General features: G+C 39.0%; 1 protein-coding gene across 1 annotated transcript in view; it reads left to right on the forward strand.

Annotated features, from left to right (window-relative positions):
* Myo1d (myosin ID) overlaps positions 1 to 20,366 on the forward strand; it is a 481,196-nt gene that overhangs the window by 282,735 nt on the left and 178,095 nt on the right. Inside the window, exon 19 of the mRNA XM_029553582.1 lies at positions 16,898 to 17,011. Within this exon, the coding sequence (XP_029409442.1) occupies positions 16,898 to 17,011 (114 nt within the window). The remainder of the gene's footprint in view (positions 1 to 16,897; positions 17,012 to 20,366) is intronic.

Below are 20,366 nucleotides of genomic sequence, written 5' to 3' on the forward strand. Positions count from 1 at the left end.
TCGGCTGTGGGTTTGTTGCATATGGCTTTAATTATGTTGAGGTATGTTCCCTCCAGTCCAATTCCCTCTAGGACTTAGAACATAAACATATGCTGAATTTTGTCAAAAGCCTGTTCTGTATCAATTGAAATGATAATGTGGTTTTTGTCTTTGAGTCCATTTATATGATTCTGGGATAAAGCCTACTTGGTCATGGTGAATGATCTTTTTGATGTGTGTCTGTATGTGATTTGCAAGTATTTTATTGAGAATTTTTGCATCTATGTTCATTAAGGATATGGGTCTATAGTTTTCTTTTTTGGTTATGTCTTTACCCAGTTTGGGTATTAGAGTGATGCTGGCTTCATAGAAGAAATTTGGAAGTTCTCCCTCTGTTTCTATCATTTTGAATAATTTAAGTAGTATTGGTTGGAAGTCTTCTTTGAGTGTCTGGTAGAATTCTGCTGTAAATCCACCTGGGCCTGGGATTTTTTTCAGTTGGGAGGCTTTGTATTACTGTTTCAATTTTCTTATATGTTATGGGTCTGTTTAAACTGTTGCTCTCTTCTTGGTTTAACTTTGGTGGTTCCCATGATTTTAGATATCCATCCATTTCTTTTAGATTTTCAGATTTAGTAGCATATAGGTTTTTAAAATAGTCCCTTATAATCTGGATCTATCGGGGGTGTCTGTTGTGATGTTTCCCCTTTCATCTCTGATTTTGTTGATTTGGATTTGCTTTCTTTCTTTCTTTTGGTTAACTGAGCTAAGGGTCTGTCTGTCTGTCTTGTTTAGCTTTTCAAAGAACCAGCTCTTAGATTCATTGATTCTTTATGTCATTTTCTTTGTTTCTGTTTCATTAATTTCTGCTTTGATTTTTGTTATTTCTCTTCTGCTGGGTTTAGGTTTCATTTGTTCTTGCTTTTCCAGTGTCTTGAGTTGCAGTGTTAGGTCATTTATTTGGGCTTCTTCTAATTTTTTAATGTAGGCACTTAGAGCTATAAACTTCTCTCCTAGGACTGCTTTTAAAGTGTCCCAAGGTTGTATTGTGTTGTATTGTCCTTTTCATTGAATTCCAGGAATTCTTTTATTTCTTTCTTAATTTCTCCTTGACCTACTCATTGTTTGGGAGTGTGTTGTTCAATCACCATGAGTTCGTTTAGTGACTAGGCCTTTATCCAGTGTTGATTTTGAGCTTTATTGCATTGTGGTCCAATAGAATCTATGGAATTATTTCAATTTTTTGTATTTGTTGAGGTTTGTTTTGTGGCCCAGTATGTGGTCAGTTTTTGAAAAAGTTCCATGGCGTTCTGAGTAGGAAGTGTAGTCTTTGGTGCTTGGGTGGAATATTCGAAAGATGTCTGTTTGGGCCACTTGATGTATTGTATCATTTAATTCTGACGTCCCTCTGTTTATTTTTTGTCCAGTATTCCTGTCTAATGGAGACAGTGGGATATTGAAGTCCCCTACTATTACTGAGTTAATCTGTGTCTTAGATTAATCTAAAGTTAATCTGTGTCTTAAAGTCCTGTAGTGTTGTATTTATGAATTTAGGTGCACCAGAGTTTGGTGCACCTAAGGATTGGGATGTTAAGGATTGTAATATCTTCTTGGTTACTGTTCCTTTGATCAGAATGGCATGACCCTCCTTATCTCTTCTGATTAGTTTTACTTTGAAGTCTATTTTGTCATATATTAGAATTGAAACCGCTGCTTGTTTCTTAGTGACATTTGCTTGGAATATTCTTTTCCATCCTTTTACCTTAAGGTAGTGTCTGTCCTTGAAGGTGAGATGGGTTTCTTGCAGAAAGCAAAGAGATGGATTTTGTTTCTTAATCCATTCACTTACCCTTTGTCTTTTGACTGGAGAGTTCAGTCCATCAATATTTAAGTTTATTATTGAAAGATGTATATTGGTTGCCATCATTTTGACTGCTGTTTGTGTTCTCTGTCTAATTTTGTGTTTCCTAGGTTATACATTTATTTTCTTTCATTGCCCCTGGGGTATAGTTGTTTCTCTCTCTGTATAGCTTCAAGTATTCTTTGAAGGGCTGGTTTTCGGACATGTATTCTTTCAGGCTATTCGTGTCATGAAAGATTTTTCTTTCCCCCTCAACTATAATAGACATTTTTGCTGGGTAAAGTGTTCTGGGCTGGCACCCATTGTCATATACAACTGGAAATACCTTGGTCCAGGTTCTTCTGGCTTTCATCCTTTTGCATTAATAAGTCAGCTATAAATCCAATGGGCTTTCCTTTATATGTGGCTTTGATGAGCTTTATGTGACTTGTTTTTCTTTTGCTGCTTTCAGTATTCTCTCTTTGTTCTCTACATTTAGTGGTTTTACTATGATATGTCATGGGGAGTTTCTTTTCTGATCCTGTCTATTTGGTGTTCTATGTGCTTCCTTTATTTGCATGGGGATGTCTTTCCTTCATTTCGGGAAATTCTCTTCTATAATCCTGTTTAAGATCTGGTCAACACCATTTACCCAAAACTCATCTCCTTCCTCTATTCCTATAATCCATAGATTTGGTCTTTCCATGGTGTCCCACATCTCTTGCATATTCCATTCCTGTGTTTCTTTTCATTTTCCATAATCTTTTCTTGAGTGGTCCAATTCTTCAACTTTATCCTCCAGTGTTGATATTCTGTTTTCCATTTCATTCATTCTAGAGGTGAGACTTTCCCCTGTTGTTTCGAGTCAGCTTATTGAGTTTTGCACTTCCTTCTTCGTGTCTGCCTGAGTTTTCTTGAGTGTTTCTGTCTCTTTTGTGAATTCATTCAGAAGTTTATCCCTATCTTCTTTCAGTTCTTTGATTTGTTTGTTCATGTGTTCTTCAAATTCATTGAATTCCTTGATCATGTTTATGATTGTTCTTTTAAAGTCAGTGTCCTGGGTTATCTCTAGGGGGTTCTCCTTGTAGAACTCTTCTACAGAATTGGTGGAGTTTGGTGGGGACATAGTGTTTTGGCTTTCCATTTTATTATTCTTTCATTGTGGTATTGGTATGTAGAATTAAGTTGAAGTATGCTTCTGTTTGTATTATTGGGGTGCCTAGATTCTTTCTTTATTGGTTATGTGAAGCTGGTTGGTACAGGGTTCAGGTTCTCTCACGTTTAATTTGGAGGGAACTGATGGCTCAGATCAGCTATTCAGGGGCACCCACAGATGCCCAATTCAGGTTCCAGTCAGGTATACTCAGGCTTCCTTCACCACATGGAGGCAGGATCCAGGAACTCTCAGGCAGTCCCCTGTGTTCTCTGGCCCTCAGCCAGAGGGAGGCCAGAACTTGGCACTCTCTGGCGGTCTGCTGAGATCAGAGCTGCTATACCGATGGAGGTCGGAACCCACCCTCTCAGACTGTCTGCTAGGATCTCAGCCTTAGCCTACCAAATCCAGATCTGCCCTGGGGCCTCACAAAATCCCAGGTTGGGGGATGGATATGGTGCAATTAGGGGAAGCTCACCACTACACCACTATGTGGAGGCAGGATCCGGGTGCTCTCAAGCAGTCCCCTGCATTTCAGACCCTCTGCCAGAGGGAGGCCAGAAGGAGGCCAGAGCTTGACACTCTCGGGCGGTCTGCTGAGATCAGAGCTGCTACACCAATGGAGGTTGGAACCCAACCTCTCAGACTGTCTCGTAAGATGAAATCTTAAAGTGGTTTTAACTTGTATTTCTGTAACTACTAACAATGCAAATGCACATGGAGTCCCTAAGGGAAAGCAGAGAAAGGAATTTTTTTATAATTTAGCAAATAATGAATGACTGACATCTCCAAATTTGATGAAAACTGTAAATGTGCAGGTCTGAAAAGCAAAATGTTACCTAAGCCCAAGAAATCAGAAGTAAGCTATTCCAAGGCACCATGGGATCAGAGAACTCAGTACCAATAATAAAATGAAAAAGACCCATCAACAAAGCTTCATCTAGCCAGGTGTGGTGATGCATACCTATAATCTCAGTGCTAGTGAAGTGGAAGAAAAGGATCAAGAATTCAAGAATACTCGGCTATATAAAGGTTAGCCTATGGTAAATGAGATCCTCGGTTACCAAAGGTTAGCCTATGGTAAATGAGATGCTGTCTTTATTAGTCACTTTTCTGTTACTGTGATAGAAACACTAACCAAAGAAACTTATAAAAGGAAGAGTATTTTTGAGCTACAGTTCCACAGGAATTACAGTCTGTCATGGCAGGAAGGCATGGCAGCAGAGGTAGCTAGAAGGGGGAGCTGAAGCTAGGCTGTACATCTCTAAGCAGGCACAGGAAGCAAGAGAATAACTCAAGATTTGGCAAGGCTTATGAACTCTCTATGCCCACCCCCAGTGACATGCTTCCTCCAATATGGCCACACCTTCTAAGACCTCCCAAAACAGCACCACCATCTGGGGACAAAATGTCCAAATACTTGGAGCCTATGGGGGACATTTTCATTCAAACCATCACACTATCTTAAAAAAACAGTGGAGGGGTGGGTATAAAGAGAGGTGAGAAAGAGTCTAAAGTACTGAAGAAAGAGCAGCTAATCTAGAATTCTATACCCAGCAAATCTGTCTTTCAAAACCTACAGTAAAATGAAGGCTCCTTTTTCTAGACATGTCTGAAGGTATTTACTATAGGAAATGTTAAAGGAAATCATTCAAGCAAAATGAAGGAGAAATGGAAATATGCTATGGTAATGTTTTTATACCATGTATAAATAAAATAAATTGAAAAATGATAGATTTCAACCTAACTTTATAGAGCATCACATTAAATTCTAGTGGTCTCAGAGACCTTAGCAGACCACGTGAGAGTGCCTGGTTCCAGCCTCTACATGGTGGTGAGCTTTCCCAAATCGCACCCTGACCAACCCACTAATTGGGACCACATGAGGTCCATCCCACTTCACCAAGACTAGACCTCTCTGCCCTACAGTAGGGACTGAGACCTTAGCAGACCACCTGGGAGTGCCTGGATCCAGGCTTCACATAGTGGTGCACTTCTCCAAATCATGCCATGCCCAACCCCCTAATCAGGACCACATGAGGCCTCTCCCACTTCACTAGAGCTAGACCTGTCTGCCCTATAGTAGGGCCTGAAACCTTAGCAGACCATCCAAGAGTACCTAAATCAGGCCTTCCCTTAGAACTTCCCAAATTGTGCTATGAGTGCCCACTAATAGGGATCCAGATGTTATAAGGAAGCCTGGGTATACCTGACTGGAACCTGACTTGGGCCTCTATGGGAGATCCTGGGGAACTGATCTGAAGCCATCAGTTCCCTCCAAAATAAATCTGAGAGAACCTGAAGCCTAGACCAACCAGCTTTATATATGCAGTAAGAAAACAACCAAGGCACACCAATAATACAAACAGAAGCAAACTTCATCTCAACAAAAGAAGGCTTGGGTTTCATTCCAAAATCACAAACAACAAAAGAAATCCACATGCCAAAAATCACAACGGAAAAATAATAATATGAAAACCAAAACAGTATGTTCCCACCAAACTCAACCAGTCCTATAGAAGAGTTCTACAAAGAAAGCCCCACCCAGGACACAGAATTTGAAAGAACAATCATAAACATGATCAAGGTATTCAACAAATTTAAAGAACACACAAAGAAATCAAAGAACTAAAAGAAGATAGGGATAAACTTCTGACTGAATCACAAAAGAGATAGAAATATTGAAGAAAACTAGGGCTGAAGTGAAGAAGTGGAAAACTTAAGCCTATTTGAAATAACAGGAAAAAACGTCATTGATAGAATGAATGAAATGGAAAACAGAATATCAACATTGGTGACAAAGTTAAAGAATTTGGCCACTGAAACAAATATTATGAAAAAGATTTTAAAACACAAGAATGGAATATGCAGGAAATGTGGGACACCATGAAAAGACCAAATCTATACATCATGGGAATAAAGGAAGGAGAAGAGAAGAATCTCAAGTGAATGGTGACCAGATCTTAATCAGGATAATAGAAGAGAATTTCCCAAAATTAAGGAAAGACATCCCCAAATTCAAGAAGCACATGGAACACCAAATAGACAAGACCAGAAAACAAACTCCCCACAGCATATCATAGTAAAAACACTAAATGTACAGAATAAAGAGAGAATACTGAAAGCTGTGAAAGACAAAGACTCACATATAAAGGAATTATAAGTCAGAATTGCAGCTAACATACTCAGTGCAAACAGTGAAAGACAAAAGAACCTGTACAAAGTATTCCCAGTTCTAAATAACCATATATGCCAACCCAGAATACTATACCCATCAAAAATGTCTATTATAGTTGAAGGAGAAAGAAAAATCTTCCGTGACACAAATAGGCTGAAAGGATACATGTCCACAAAACCCTCCCTTCAAAGAATACTTGAAGCAATACAAAGATAGGATAAAGGAACAGCTATAACCCAGGGACAACAGAAAGAAACTAAATGAAGGAACAATTGTGGAAACACAAAATTAGACAAAGAATGCAAACAGTAATCAAAATGATGGCAACCAATACACATCTTCCAATAATAAGTTTAATATTAATGGACTGAACTCCCCAGTCAAAAGACACAGGGTAGTTGAATGTATTAGGAAGCACAATCCATCCTTCTGTTGTATGCAAGAAACCCATCTCACCTTCAAGTTCAGGCACTACCTTAAGGTGAAAGGATGGAAGAGAATTTTCCAAGCAAATGGCAACAAACAGGGGTTGCAATTCTAATATCTGACAAAATAGACTTCAAACTAAAACTAATCAGAAGAGATAAAGAGTGTCACTTCATTCTGATCAAAGGAACAATTAACAAAGATGATATTACAATCATGAGCATATACGCACCAAACTCTGGTGCACCCAAATTCATAAAAACACCACTACAGAACTTTAAGACACAAATTAACCCCAACACAGTAATAATAGGGAACTTCAGTACCCCACTGTCTCCATTAAACAGGTCAACCGGACAAAGAATAAACAAAGAGATATCTGAATTAAATGATACCATACATCAAATGGACTCAACAGACATCTACCGAATATTCCATGTAAGCACCAAAAAAATACTTTCTATTCAGCATCCCATGGAACTTTTTCAAAAATTGACCACATACTGGGGCACAAAACAACCTTCAACAAATACAAAAACATTGAAATAATTCCATGCATTCTGTCAGACCACAGTGCAATAAAACTTAAAATCAACACCAGAAGAAGCCCTGATAACAACATGTAATCATGGCGATTAAACAACACACTCCTAAATGATGAGTGGGTCAAAGGAGAAATTAAGAAAGAAATAAAACTATTCCTGGAAGTAATTGAAAAAGACAGTACAACACAACAAAACCTCTGGGACACTTTTAAAAGGAGTCCTAAAAGAAAAGTTTATGCTCTAAGTGCCTATATTAAATCAGAAAGAGAACAAATGAAACCCAAACCCAGCAGATGAGAAGAAGTAACAAAAATCAGAGCAGAAATTAATGAAATAGAAACAAAACAATACAAAGAATCAATGAATCTAAGAACTGATTCTTTGAAAAGCTAAACAAAATAGACACACCCTTAGCCAAGTTAACCAAAAGAAAGTGCAAATTCAACAAAATCAGAGATGAAAGGGAAAACATCACAACACACCCATAAGATCCAGAACATTATAAGGGAATGTAGGTTTAATACACCTATACTCTATTAAATTTGAAAACCTGGGAGAAATGGATGGATATCTAAAATCATGGGAACCGCCAAAGAAGAGATCAACAATTTGAACAGACCCATAACATATAATAAAATCAAAACAGTAATACAAAATCTCCTGACTAAAAAATACCCTGACCCAGATGGATTTACAGCAAAATTCTACCAGATATTTAAAGAAGGTCTGCAACCAATACTACTAAATTATTCAAAAAGACAGAAGCAGAAGGAGAACTCCCAAATTCCTTCTATGAAGCCAGCATCACTCTAATACAAAAACCAGGTAAAGACACAACCAGAAAAGAAAACTATAGACCCATATCCTTAATGAACATAGATACAAAAATTCTCAACAAAATACTTGCAAACTGCATACAGACACACATCAGAAAGATCATCCACCATGGTCAAGTCGGCTTTATTCCAGAGATGCAGGGATGATTCAGTATATGCAAGTCAATAAACATCATAAATCATAAAAATGGACTCAGACAAAAATCACATGCTCATCTCAATAGATGCAGAAAAGACCTTTGACAAAATTCGGCATGCATTTATGTTCAAAGTCCTAGAGGGAATTGGACTGGAGGGAACATACCTTAATATAATTAAGGCCATATACAACAAACCCACAGCCAACATTATTCTAAATGGAAATAAACCTGGAAGCATTCCCACTAAAATCAGGAACCAGACAAAGATGTCCACTGTCTCCACTCCTTTCCAATATAGTGCCTTAAACTCTTGGCAGAGCAGTAAGACAAGAGAAGGAAATTAAGGAGTACTAATTGGAAAAGAAGAGGTCAAAGTATCCCTTTTTGCAGATGATATGATACTATACCTAAGAGATCCCAAAAATTCCACCAGAAAACTAGAACTGATTGACACTTTCAGTACAGTGGCAGGTTACAAAATTAATCTACAAAAATCAGTAGCCTTTCTATATATCAATAACAAGCAGTCAGAGAAAGAGTACAGGGAAACTCTCACATTCACAATAGCCTCAAAAAAAAAAAAAAAAAAAAAACAGTAAACCTGACCAAAACCATCAAAGATCTCAACAAAAATTTTAAATCTTCAAAAAAAAGGAGATTGAGGAAGACATCAGAAGATGAAAGAACCTCCCATGCTCATAAATCAGAAGAATTAATATTGTGAAAACAACCATCCTACCAAAAGCAATATATAGATTCAATGCAATCCAATCAAAATCCCCAGGACATATCTCATAGAATTAGGAGAAAACATGCTTAAATTCATATGCAAGCACAAAAGACCCCAGATAGCCAAAGCAACCCTGAGCATAAAGAGCAACACTGAGGGAATTACTATACCAGATCTTAAACTATACTACAGAACTATAGTTCTGTAGACACAGGTCAATGGAACATAAGTGAAGACCCAAACATGAGTATACATAATTTCAGCCACCTGAGATTTGCCAAAGGGGCCAAGAACACACAATGGAGGCAGGACAACATCTTCAACCAATGGTGCTGGCAAAACTGGATCTCCACCTATAGAAGAATGATACTAGATTCTTGTCTTTCATCTTGCACAAAGGTCAATTCCAAATGGATCAAAGACCTCATGAAACTTGAAACTCTGAGACTGTTATAAGAAAATATTGGCAGTAACCTATAAGATACAGGTGTAGGAAAGAAGCCAGCTGTGGTGGCACACGCCTTTAATCCCAGAGGTAGAGGCAGGCAGATCTCTGTGAGTTCAAGGCCAGTCTGGTCTACATAGTGAGTTTCAGATCATCTAGGGCTACAGGGAGACCCTATCTTAAAAAAAGGGAGGGAGGGAGGGAGGGAGGGAGGAAGGAAGGAAGGAAGGAAGGAAGGAAGGAAGGAAGGAAGGAAGGAAGGAAGGAAAAAGAAAGGAAGAGAAAGAAAAGAAGGAAAGAGAAAGAAAGATACAGGTGTAGGAAAGGACTTTCTAAATCTGACACCAACTGCTCAGGAATTAAGGTCAATAATCAACAAATGGGACCTCATTAAACTAAAAAGCTTCTTTACAGTAAAAGGAACAATCAAAAAAGTAAAGAGAAAGCCCACAAAGTGAGTAAAAATCTTCACTAGTGATATACCTGACAGAGATTTAACATGCAGAATATATAAAGAACTCAAGAAACAAGAAAACAAATGACCCAATTAAAAGATGGGCTAAAGACCTAAACAGAGAGTTCCCAGGAAAAAATAAAGATGTCTTCTAGGTGCCAACACTTGGCTGAATAGAACTTAACATGTATGGTGGAATGGTAGAATGCATGTGGTCTAGTGGGGGAAGGGTTATGTGGGGACATGGATGGAGGAGGTGGGGTCTAAATTTCATTAAGAACTGTTGTATGGGGGGCTGGAGAGATGGCTCAGAGGTTAAGAACACTAGTTGTTCTTACAGCAGACCTGGGTTCGAATCCCAGCACCCACATGGCCCCTAACAACTGTCCGTAACTCCAGTCCCAGGGGATCCGACAGCCTCTTCTGACCTCCAGTGGCATTGCACAACACAGGTGCACTTACCTACATGCAGGCAATACACGCATACACATAAAATAATTTTTTTTAAAAGTTTAAAAAAATAGAACTGTTGCTGGGCGTGGTGGCGCATGCCTTTAATCCCAGCACTTGGGAGGCAGAGGCAGGCGGATCATTGTGAGTTCGAGGCCAGCCTGGTCTACATAGTGAGTTCCAGGACAACTGGGGCTACAGGGAGACCCTGTCTCAAAAAAAAGACAAAAAAAAAAAAATAGAACTGTTATATGAAATGTACAAAAGCGCAATAAAAATATTTTTTAATTAAAAAAAGATGTCTAAGAAACATCTTTAAAAGTGTTCAACATCATTAGTAATTAGGGAAATGCAAATTAAACCACCTTGAGATTTCATCTTATCCCAGTCAGACTGGCTAAGATCAAGAGAACAAATGATACCAAATGTTGTCAAGGATGTGGAGAAAAGGGAGCACTCATTCACTGCTGGTGGGATTGCAAACTCATGTAACCCCTATGGAAAGCAGTGTAGAGAACACTCTTACAAAACTAAAAATGAGTTGAGCATGGGTGGTACATGCCTTTAATCCCAGCACTTGGGAGGCAGAGGTAGGCGAATCTTTGTGAGTTCAAGGCCAGCCTGGTCTACATAGTGAGTTCCAGGTCAGCTGGGGCTACAGGGAGACTCTGTCTCAAAAAGACAAAAAAAAAATGAAAAAATAAAAATGAACCTACGATATGACCCAGTTATATCACTCCTGGGCATATACTCAAAGGACCATCCTATTGCAGAGACACTTTACATCCATGTTTGTTGCTGCTCTTTTCACAATAGCTAAGAGATGGAAGCAGCCTAAGTGCCCCTCAGCTGACAAGTGGATAATGAAAATGTGGTTCATTTATACAATGGAGTTCTACTCAGCAGTAAAGAAAGAGGAAATAATGAAATTTGCAGGTGAATGGATGGATCTAGAAACTTGTTATACGAAGTAAAGTAACACAGACTCAGAGAAACAAAAGACATATGTTCTCCCTCACTTGTGGATCCTAGAATCCTTATAAGTGAATGCATATCCTGATGTAACTGCAGGAACTAGTAAAGTGGCAGGGAACCAGGGAGGTAACAGGAAAAGGGAACCTGAGAGAGAAGAGTCGTAGGAGACAGGTGTTACTAAGGGAGAAATGTGTAAAATGGGGGTAGTTAAATGGGAGGGGAAGAAGGAGGGCTCTTCAAGGAACTATGGGAATAAAGGGGAAGAAGGAGCTCAAGAGAGATGGCACCATAGCAGACAGAAATTACCAAGGGAGAAATGGGGGAAATGGGATACTTAAAATTGGGAGGGCAGAGAAGGAGGATAAGACAGGGAGAAAAAAATGAGAGGTAAATAGTGCCTAGCTAGTATAAAAAACCAGAGGGAATTGTATTAATCCAAAAACCTACTGAAAAATTACACAGACAGTATCCCTACATGAGCTGCAGGCTACATAACAAGAAACAATGCCAGACAGGAGAAACCTTCCTTTGAATTGTTGGCCAGGGTAGTCCAAGACACTCCCAAAATTACATAGGTTATTGCCACAGTCCTTGATTTTCTCCCAGAACTTGATGGTAAGACCCTATTGCTGAAGACAGGACATACTTTGGACACAGGATTTGGAGCATCAGAGCTGGAACTGATTGGGAAGCCCTCCCCTGAAGGCTACCTCTCATAGCTTTGGAGAGCACCAGGCAAACTGCTAAGGGAGAACATCAGTTGATGGTCCAACCCCAGCTTCAAGGCTTAAAAACCACATCAGTGACCAGCACAGCAACAACATTGGTACAGTAGTGGCACTTTTATCTTGGGGGCAATCAACAGCTACCTAATTAGACTTATAGCCCACTCAATGGGAGGAAACTCATGTGTGGTGTTATAAACCTAACCAAATACACATAGCTGGAGAGGTCATAGATCTTAGAGAAAGCTCAAAGACTGTCATATCCCTAGACAAATGTAATATGGATCCTTAAATCTATACACAAGTATCCCAGTCACCACCCATCAAAGAAACTTCTTTTTCAAGAGACAGACGGTTACAGAGTTCCACAATTGATCACACAAGGATTGTCTATGAATTGCCCAAGCCTAAGTGGCACATCTAGGATGCAGCCTCTACACCTAAGGCTCACAAAACATAGAACCAGGGATGAAGAGAACACTAATGCATCCTTCAGTTCTCATCAATGAAGTTCCCTCATGCCAGGGATGAAAAGGGTCACAAATGGCCAAAACGCAGCAAATAAGAGTCTGCAGAGTGTGGGTCCTTGAACAGGACTCCTGTATTAAAATTCATCCACCCAGTGCTCAGGGATCATTGCAAAAGAGGGGGTAGAAAGATTGTAAGAGTGTTAGAGCCAGGGAGGCAGTGCATGACCATAAGGAAATCATCCTCCGGGCTCCTGGGACTCTTCTCATATGAACCTACAGCAATGGTGTCAGCATGCACAAGACCCATGAAAACTTAAGCAGACAAAAATCCAGCACAAAACTGGAAATGAACAGCAGGCCCCAATCTTAGTCGAAGAATTATTGGCAGTTGATTACTGCTGGGTGAGAATGAGCTGATCTTCTTAAAGGGAGGGACTCTAGACAGACTGGCTGAATCCCAGTGGATGAACTTGCACTGAGAGACATCTGGGGGCACTAACTTTACATGATAGGCCTTAACACAAATGACAGAAAGTATGAACTCAAGTGGGGGTGGGGGCTATGGGATAGTTCCAAAGTGGAAGGCCGGGTAAAAATGATGTTCTATATGAAATACACAAAAATTTAATTAAAAAATATCAGTGGTCTCGACTACCACAATTAGAAGAAAATGTGCCCCCCTTGCCCCATGGAGGCTTTTACCATCTGGGAAGCTCTCCAAATGCAGTAGTAGCTTAGGGCTCATGGAGGTTTCTTTACATAGGTGGGACTGTTTAAATCTATATATTTCCTGTTGATAAATAGTTTAGTGCCTATTCCCAGCCTTTCTCCCTTCTCTGAAGGTGGTTAGAGGAGAGCTGCTGCAAGTTCAATCTTCTAATCATGCCTTGCCCTTTTTAGCAAACAGCTCTCTCTCTCTCACTCTCTCTCTCTCTCTCTCTCTCTCTCTCTCTCTCTCTCTCTCTCTCTCACACACACACACACACACACAGTTCACACAGGATTTTGTGAACTCTATCAGGAACAAAAATACAAGTTGCACATCCAGCATCCAAAAACTTGTTGAGGACTTAGCAGGACATTTAAAATGTTTCAGCTTTAGAGAGTGTCACAGTGTTTGAACATTCTAAGGGAGTTCAAGTCCAAATGATACAAACTTTTAAAACCAGGGAAGCAGACTTAGACTGCAATAAACGTCATTGAGGAACTATTGCAATATCATTGCCTGGTTCCCATGTTCCAGTTTCTAGTTGTGAACATTAAAATCCAGTAACCCTGTTTTATTAAATATACTTAGGGATACACAATCAAGATAAGACTTTTGCTAACCATATTTACACATCTAAACAAAAAAATTTAAGTTACCAGGCTGGAGAGATGGCTCAGTGGTCAAGAGCACTGGCTGCTCTTGCACAGGACCCAGGTTTGCTTCCCAGCACTCACATGGCAGGTAAGAACCATCTGTAATTTCAATTTCAGCGGATCCTGTGCCCTCTTCTGACCTCTGTGGGCATTGCAGGACACAGGTGCACTTATATACATGCAGGCAGTATACTCATATACATAAAATAAAAATAATAAATATTTTTTAATAAATTTAAGTTAAACATCAAGCTTGTAAGTGTACCTTACCCACTACCTAGTGAGTAAGTCCTATACCCACTCTCCAGTATACTTTCTCTCTGATGTCAAGGTATTTTGGAAGTGAGAACAATTAAAGATTTGGATGGTACTGAGAATTAGGCCATCTGTAGAAAAGCCTGGTGTGGTGCCTCTCATTCCAGTTTTATGTCTTACAGTTTCATCCTAGGTTCTGCTGGGCAACAACTGAATAATTCCTATTCATGCTCCTGTATTTCTAAGTTCAGTGCCAAAATTTTCTTCACACTGTAGCTTAATGTCCCCTTTAGACTCTTTCAATCCCAAAGGCACACCAAAGCAAATGATACACTTCCACAGAGTCCTGTTCTTTATCCTTTGCTTCCTTTTGAAGCGGCCACTTTCCATTAACCACAGTTATTATAAAGTGTTCTTCAAGGTGAGAGACTGCTGCAAATAGCACTGTTTGCTCTGCTCTCACTCTCTGGTGAAGCTTATCTCTGACCCCCTGTGGAAACAACTGAACCTATAAACAGATCACTTGAAGTAGTTATGGAAAGCAGAATGGGAGGAAATTTTTTTCTGGGGTGAGGATTTTAACTTTAGGTTTAAGAAACAAGATGAAGTCTTATCTAATCCTGAGTCTGTGATCCAGTTTTTCCATATTTTCATGAAAAGTGAAATATAGTGTTCCTATACAATAATTGTGTTAAGCTTGGATTTCCTATGTATGTTGAATGCTTTCCTTTGGTGTGTGCTAAATTAAGCAGTCTTCAACTTTTATGCCGTTAGGCCTGATATATTTCCCAGTCACTTGACTCATGTTTTCAGGATAATTTGAATTGCTGAAGCAGAATGTAAATATTTGTGATGTTTTCTCTGAAGAAATTGCCGTTTACTCATATAAAAGAATATAAGAGTTTCAATACAGTTCCTGCCTTGAGGGTTTCTTTTTATTTTAACTCAAGGGCATATCATTAAAAGGACATGCAGACTTTCTGTTTCAACTCTGGGATGACCTTGTGAAATTATGCAACAGGGTTTTTAAATTATATTTTTGTACATTTGTCTAGTTCTCAATATTATTCCATAAAAGATGAGGAGCAGTATGTCTCATTATTCAGGTTTTATGTTAGATGCTCTCTGTTCCACATATTCAAAGACTGATGAAAGTGTTCTCCACCTTGTACTTTATAGAACCAGTGTTTTGTCACATATTAATATGTATTTGTTGAAAAAGGATTCCATAAATTAAATGTTCTGTGGAAGTGCTGGGTTAAATGTACTGTTTTAATGGAGACTTCCCAGAGTTTTTTACAACTTTCTGGGTTATAGATATCCTAGTAGGAGCTGTGGTTTTCAGTACTCTTTCTTTCAAAAAGCCCCATATAAGACCAGTACTGTGCAGAACAGCTAACTGCATCTCCACACTCAGTGTTTCATATCTTTGGTGAAATACTAGCTGTATGTCATGGCAAAAATGGATGCTATGCAAAGATATTCCCCAAAAGCACAAATTATGAACTTACCATGTAGATTCTATTTAAATTATGGGTATCATTTTCTCTCATGTTAAAGACTGAAAAATATTCTTTGGTTATAAAGTAAACATTTAAAGAATTGACTGATCACTAAAACTGTGAGGGAAAAGATTCAAAACTTCCAAGTCAAATTTGAATTTTAGTTTGCACTGTCCTATCTCTAGCACCTCTAGCAGACTACCCTGCTGCATCCTCTTCTGCTTATCCAAATGCAGCTATGTCACTAGCCTACTAAAACTGTTTTCAAATTAATCCCTAAGTTCTCTTAGAAATAAGAACTTGGGTGAAGGGCAAAGTGTGTGTGTGTGTGTCTGTGTGTGTCTGTGTGTGTATACACAATAGAAGACCTATAACAAAGTGTGCTTTCTGTTGGGTTGGGGGAGATTTATGCTTCTTTCATTTTGTTTGCTTGCCTTTCTCTTCTAGACACTGAGAAACATGACATTGCAGAGGTTCAAAATATGTTGGGACTGAAGAGATGACAGCAATTAAGAGCACTTACTGCTCTTGCAGAGGACCCAAGTTCAGTTCCCAGCACATACATCAGGCGGCTCACAACCTCTTGTAGCTCTAGATTCAGGGGATCCAATGCCCTCTGGCTTCCATGGGCACCTACATACACTTGTTGCACATAAACTCACAGAGGTGCACACGTGCATACACACAAACACACACACACGTGTAAAATAAATACTCTTTTAAATGTTAGTCTGGGTACCTTGATTAAAATATAACCTGAAGTATCCTAATTAACAAGTAACTAACCACAGCTTATACAATGTACTTGGTTAATTTTGTCTCAGGAAAAAACTGTACCTGCAAATGGGGACATTCTCTGACCTTCTGTCTAATAAAGTAGCACTCTAGAGACACACATACATGTTTTTTCAATACTGTTTTTATTTTCTTTATATTTTTACATGAACTTATTTTCATTTATTGCTTATTTCTCTCACCTCTATATACTAATCTCAGGTTCTTGTTATATACAAGGTATCAATTATATAAATGGTATCAGTTATATAAATGGTATCAATTGGATTATATAAGTTCAACTAAGTTGAATTAATTGTTTGTATATTCTAGATACAAGTCCCTTAAATATATGATTTGCAGAACTTTTTCTCCATATTGTGGATTTGTCTATTCACTTTCTTGATGATATCTATACATATTTCTAGTCTTTGAATTCTCTGATTTTTTATGTTTCTGTTGAGATGCAAATTTTCAATTACCAAACTCCACACCTCTGGAAACTGCTGCTCCTTTAAGGTCATTGTTGTGTCCTGTAGAGTGCCATACATAGTGACCATCTACTGAGGCTTTATCTCCTATAGGCTGCTTCTGAACCAAGATACAACTTGATTTCCTTTTTAATGAGATACTATTGTTTGTCTCTGTTTTCTTATAGGTGAATCGATTTAGTAAGGTAGAAGACAGAGCAATTTTTGTCACTGACCGTCACCTATATAAAATGGATCCCACTAAACAATACAAGGTGATGAAGACTATCCCTCTATACAATGTAAGTACACATTGAATAAGAGTCCTAGTGTCCATGGACAGGGGCTGATAGACTAACCACTGCAATCTCTGGGGCTTTTGGAAGTCAGTGAGTTCATGACACTTAATTTTGTGTTAGACAATGTACAGTTTCCTATAATAAGAGTCAAAGTTTCTGATAGAATAAGTAAAGTATCTTTTATGTGTAAGGACAATGGATTCCGTGTGATCTTTGTTTCTACTATTACTTATTGTTTAAATGTGCTATCGGGTAATGTGTTTTCTTACTTTTATAAATTTCGTGCATGTTCATGTGGGCGAGGATTGTGGTGGCCAAAGGACGACCTCCGGTGTTGTTCTTCAGAAGCTGACCACCTTTTTCTTTGGGTGTTTTTGTTTGTTTGTTGTTATTTTAAATTTTTATTTTTATTTTATGTTTATGAGTATTTTGCCTGCATGTATGTAGGTACACCATGTGCATACAGAGCCCAAAGAAGCCAGAAGAGGGTGTTGGATCCCCTGGAACTGGAGTTACCAACAATTGTTAGCTGTCATGTGGGTGCTGGGAACCAAAACCAGGTCCTCTGCAAGAGCAGCCAGTCCTCTTAACTGCTGAACCATCTTTCCAGCCCGACCACCTTGTTTTTGAGATCAGATCTCTCACTGGCCTGGAGCTCGCCCAGACGGCTTAGGGGGACTGGCCAGCAAATCCCAAAGATCTTCCTGTTTCCACCTCCACAGTGCTAGGATTATAAGAATATACCACCACCATACCCAGCCTCTTTATGTGGGTTCTAGAGATCAAACTCAGGCCTTCATGCTTGTATGGCAAGCACTATACTGACTGAGCTATCTCTATTTTTATATATTTTTTTGTGGAAATGGAATCAAGTGGAAAAACAGTAAGAAATTACCTTGTGAAAATATTACAACTCTTTTTTTCTTTTTCTATTTCTCATGTGACTGTGTGGTATACACATGTGTGTATACACATTTTGGGGGAGTATGTGCATAAGTGCACATGCACATTTGTGCATGTGCATGTGAAAGCCTGAGGCTGATGTCAGGAATCATTTTCAATTACTTATTCACCTCATTTCATTGAGCAGGGTCTCTCAGTCAAACCCAGAGCTCACTGATATGGCTAATCTTGCTGGTCAGCTTGCTCTGGGGATCCCGTCTCTGCCTTCCAAAACTAGAATTATCAGTGAACTGCTATGCTCACCTGGCATTTACATGAGTTTCTGGGGATCCAAATGCCAGTAATCACCCTTGCACAACAAGCTCTTTAACCACTGACCCATCTTCCAAGACCTCCCTACTACTCTTTTAAGTAAGAAATTGGGGCTGGAGAGATGGCTCAGCAGTTTAGAGCACTGGCTGCTCTTGGAGACAACCCGGGTTCAATTCCCAGAACCCACATAACAGCTAAAAATGATCTATAACTCTAGTTCCAGGGGATCTGACACCTCCTTCTGACCTCTATGGGTACTGCATGACACAGTGCACATACACACATGCAGGCAATACACTCATACACATAAAATAAAAATAGTAAATAAAATTCAAAAATGTGAAATTTATGCAGCTTCTAGAAGTTGTTTTCACCAATATATTTTACACACAGTTTACCAGTTATGTGGTCTCTCTGATCTAAATCCACTCTGTAGTTCACGATTATACCTAGGTTTTTCTTACAGTCATTTTTATCTGAAGCATGAAATTTGATGGGCATCCCCTTGAATCTCAATATGAGATTTCATTATTTTTGTTGTTGTTATGGATATGGGGTCTTGCTGGTCTCCAGCTCATGAGCTGATGTGATCCTCCAGAGTAGCTGAGACTACAGGTGTGCACCAACACGCATGACTCAGATACTTTTTGGTCTGTTTAACAGTACTACCCATGTGATTATTTATTCTGATTCTTCAGAAAGATTCTTCTAGAGTTTTCATTTGTAAGGTGATTTTTCTGTCTGCTAGTTCCTAAAGAGGGAAGTCTGTGTTTACCCAGTACTAGGATCTGTGAAGAGTGTTATTTAGATATTATTTTAAATTCCTTTGGTTCCTGCAAAAGGGACTAGAAAACATATTGTTCTATAGCTTTATTTTGTTATTTCAGAGGTCTTTTGGTTGTAAGTGACAAAAAAGGCCAACCATTCCTGGTTTTGCTGAACGATTTCTGGACTCATGAATAGACCCTGATTGTGGAGTTGGGGTATATTTTCACTGTGGTGGCCCCCACTTTCATTCCCACCCTACCACACACATATACCTCACTTCTTTCCAAGAGAAGCCAATGAATTGTAGCTAAGAAGAAAATTATATTCTAAGGCACTTTAGATTGTATATAACCTTCTAGCGAAGACCTATAATCTTATATATCAGCCACAGTTTAAGCCTAACAGCCTGCAGACTTAGCAGTAGAAGAGGAGGGACAATGACCGAGGAAGTCATATTTTGTCAAAGTCTAATGAAGTATGAAACCAAACAAAAATTAATGGTGGTATATATTTATTTCTTTTCCTATTTCCTAATAAGGGAATCCATTAAGTTCCTGATATAAATGCAACAAATAGTTGAGCAACTCTTTGAGCTTAAGTTACTTTTCTAAACTAGCTTCCTTTTTTGCATTGACTATAAATAAAAAATTTAAAGCCAATGTATGTTTATAGTCATTTTTCTCATCATTGCTAAAGGCGTTAACAATATCATATACTGTTATAAAAACTAATGGCATGTAACTCTAGTAAATCGAACATCAGAGGGATGGATCCCACACTGTTGCTGATATGCTCAGTGTTCTGCCATGCCCCTTTGTATCCCCAAGCCATTTTTGTACATACCACCCTGATTTACAGCAGCCATCATCTCAGTCTGTCAAGAAGCTGCCCTCAGGCAACCCCCCCACCCCACCCCCCACCCTTTCACACAGGCTGGAAGAGTAATGGGCATGGGAGTGTAATTCTACAGTTCTATCACTTTTCACCCAAGATCCTTTTCTAGAGCTTCCCTGCAGACAAGGTGCAGTTGCCAACAGGAATAGCTACCTTTCCTCCTTTGACCTATGCCCCTCTTCCTTGCTTCTGTCTGTTTACTTCCCAGATCAGATACATACTCATCAGCCTTTACCTTGAATCTGCTTCTGAACTAACTTCAGAAGAGTGGCTGCCTTTGAGGAGAAGGCAAATTGGATGCAAAACAGAACTTCGAATTTTTTTTTTAAATCTAAAGCAAACATGGCAAAATATTAAGCCTGAACTTTTCTGTTTGTTGGTTTGGTTTAGTTTGGTTTGTTGGTTTGGTTTGGTGTAGTGTGATTTTTGTTTTTGTTTTGATACAAGGGCTTGCTATATGTAGCCCTGACTGGCCTAGAAT

The sequence above is a fragment of the Nannospalax galili genome, unplaced genomic scaffold (genome assembly GCF_000622305.1).
Source record: "Nannospalax galili isolate Female #2095 unplaced genomic scaffold, S.galili_v1.0 scaffold363, whole genome shotgun sequence".
In the NCBI taxonomy this organism is placed as follows: domain Eukaryota; kingdom Metazoa; phylum Chordata; class Mammalia; order Rodentia; family Spalacidae; genus Nannospalax; species Nannospalax galili.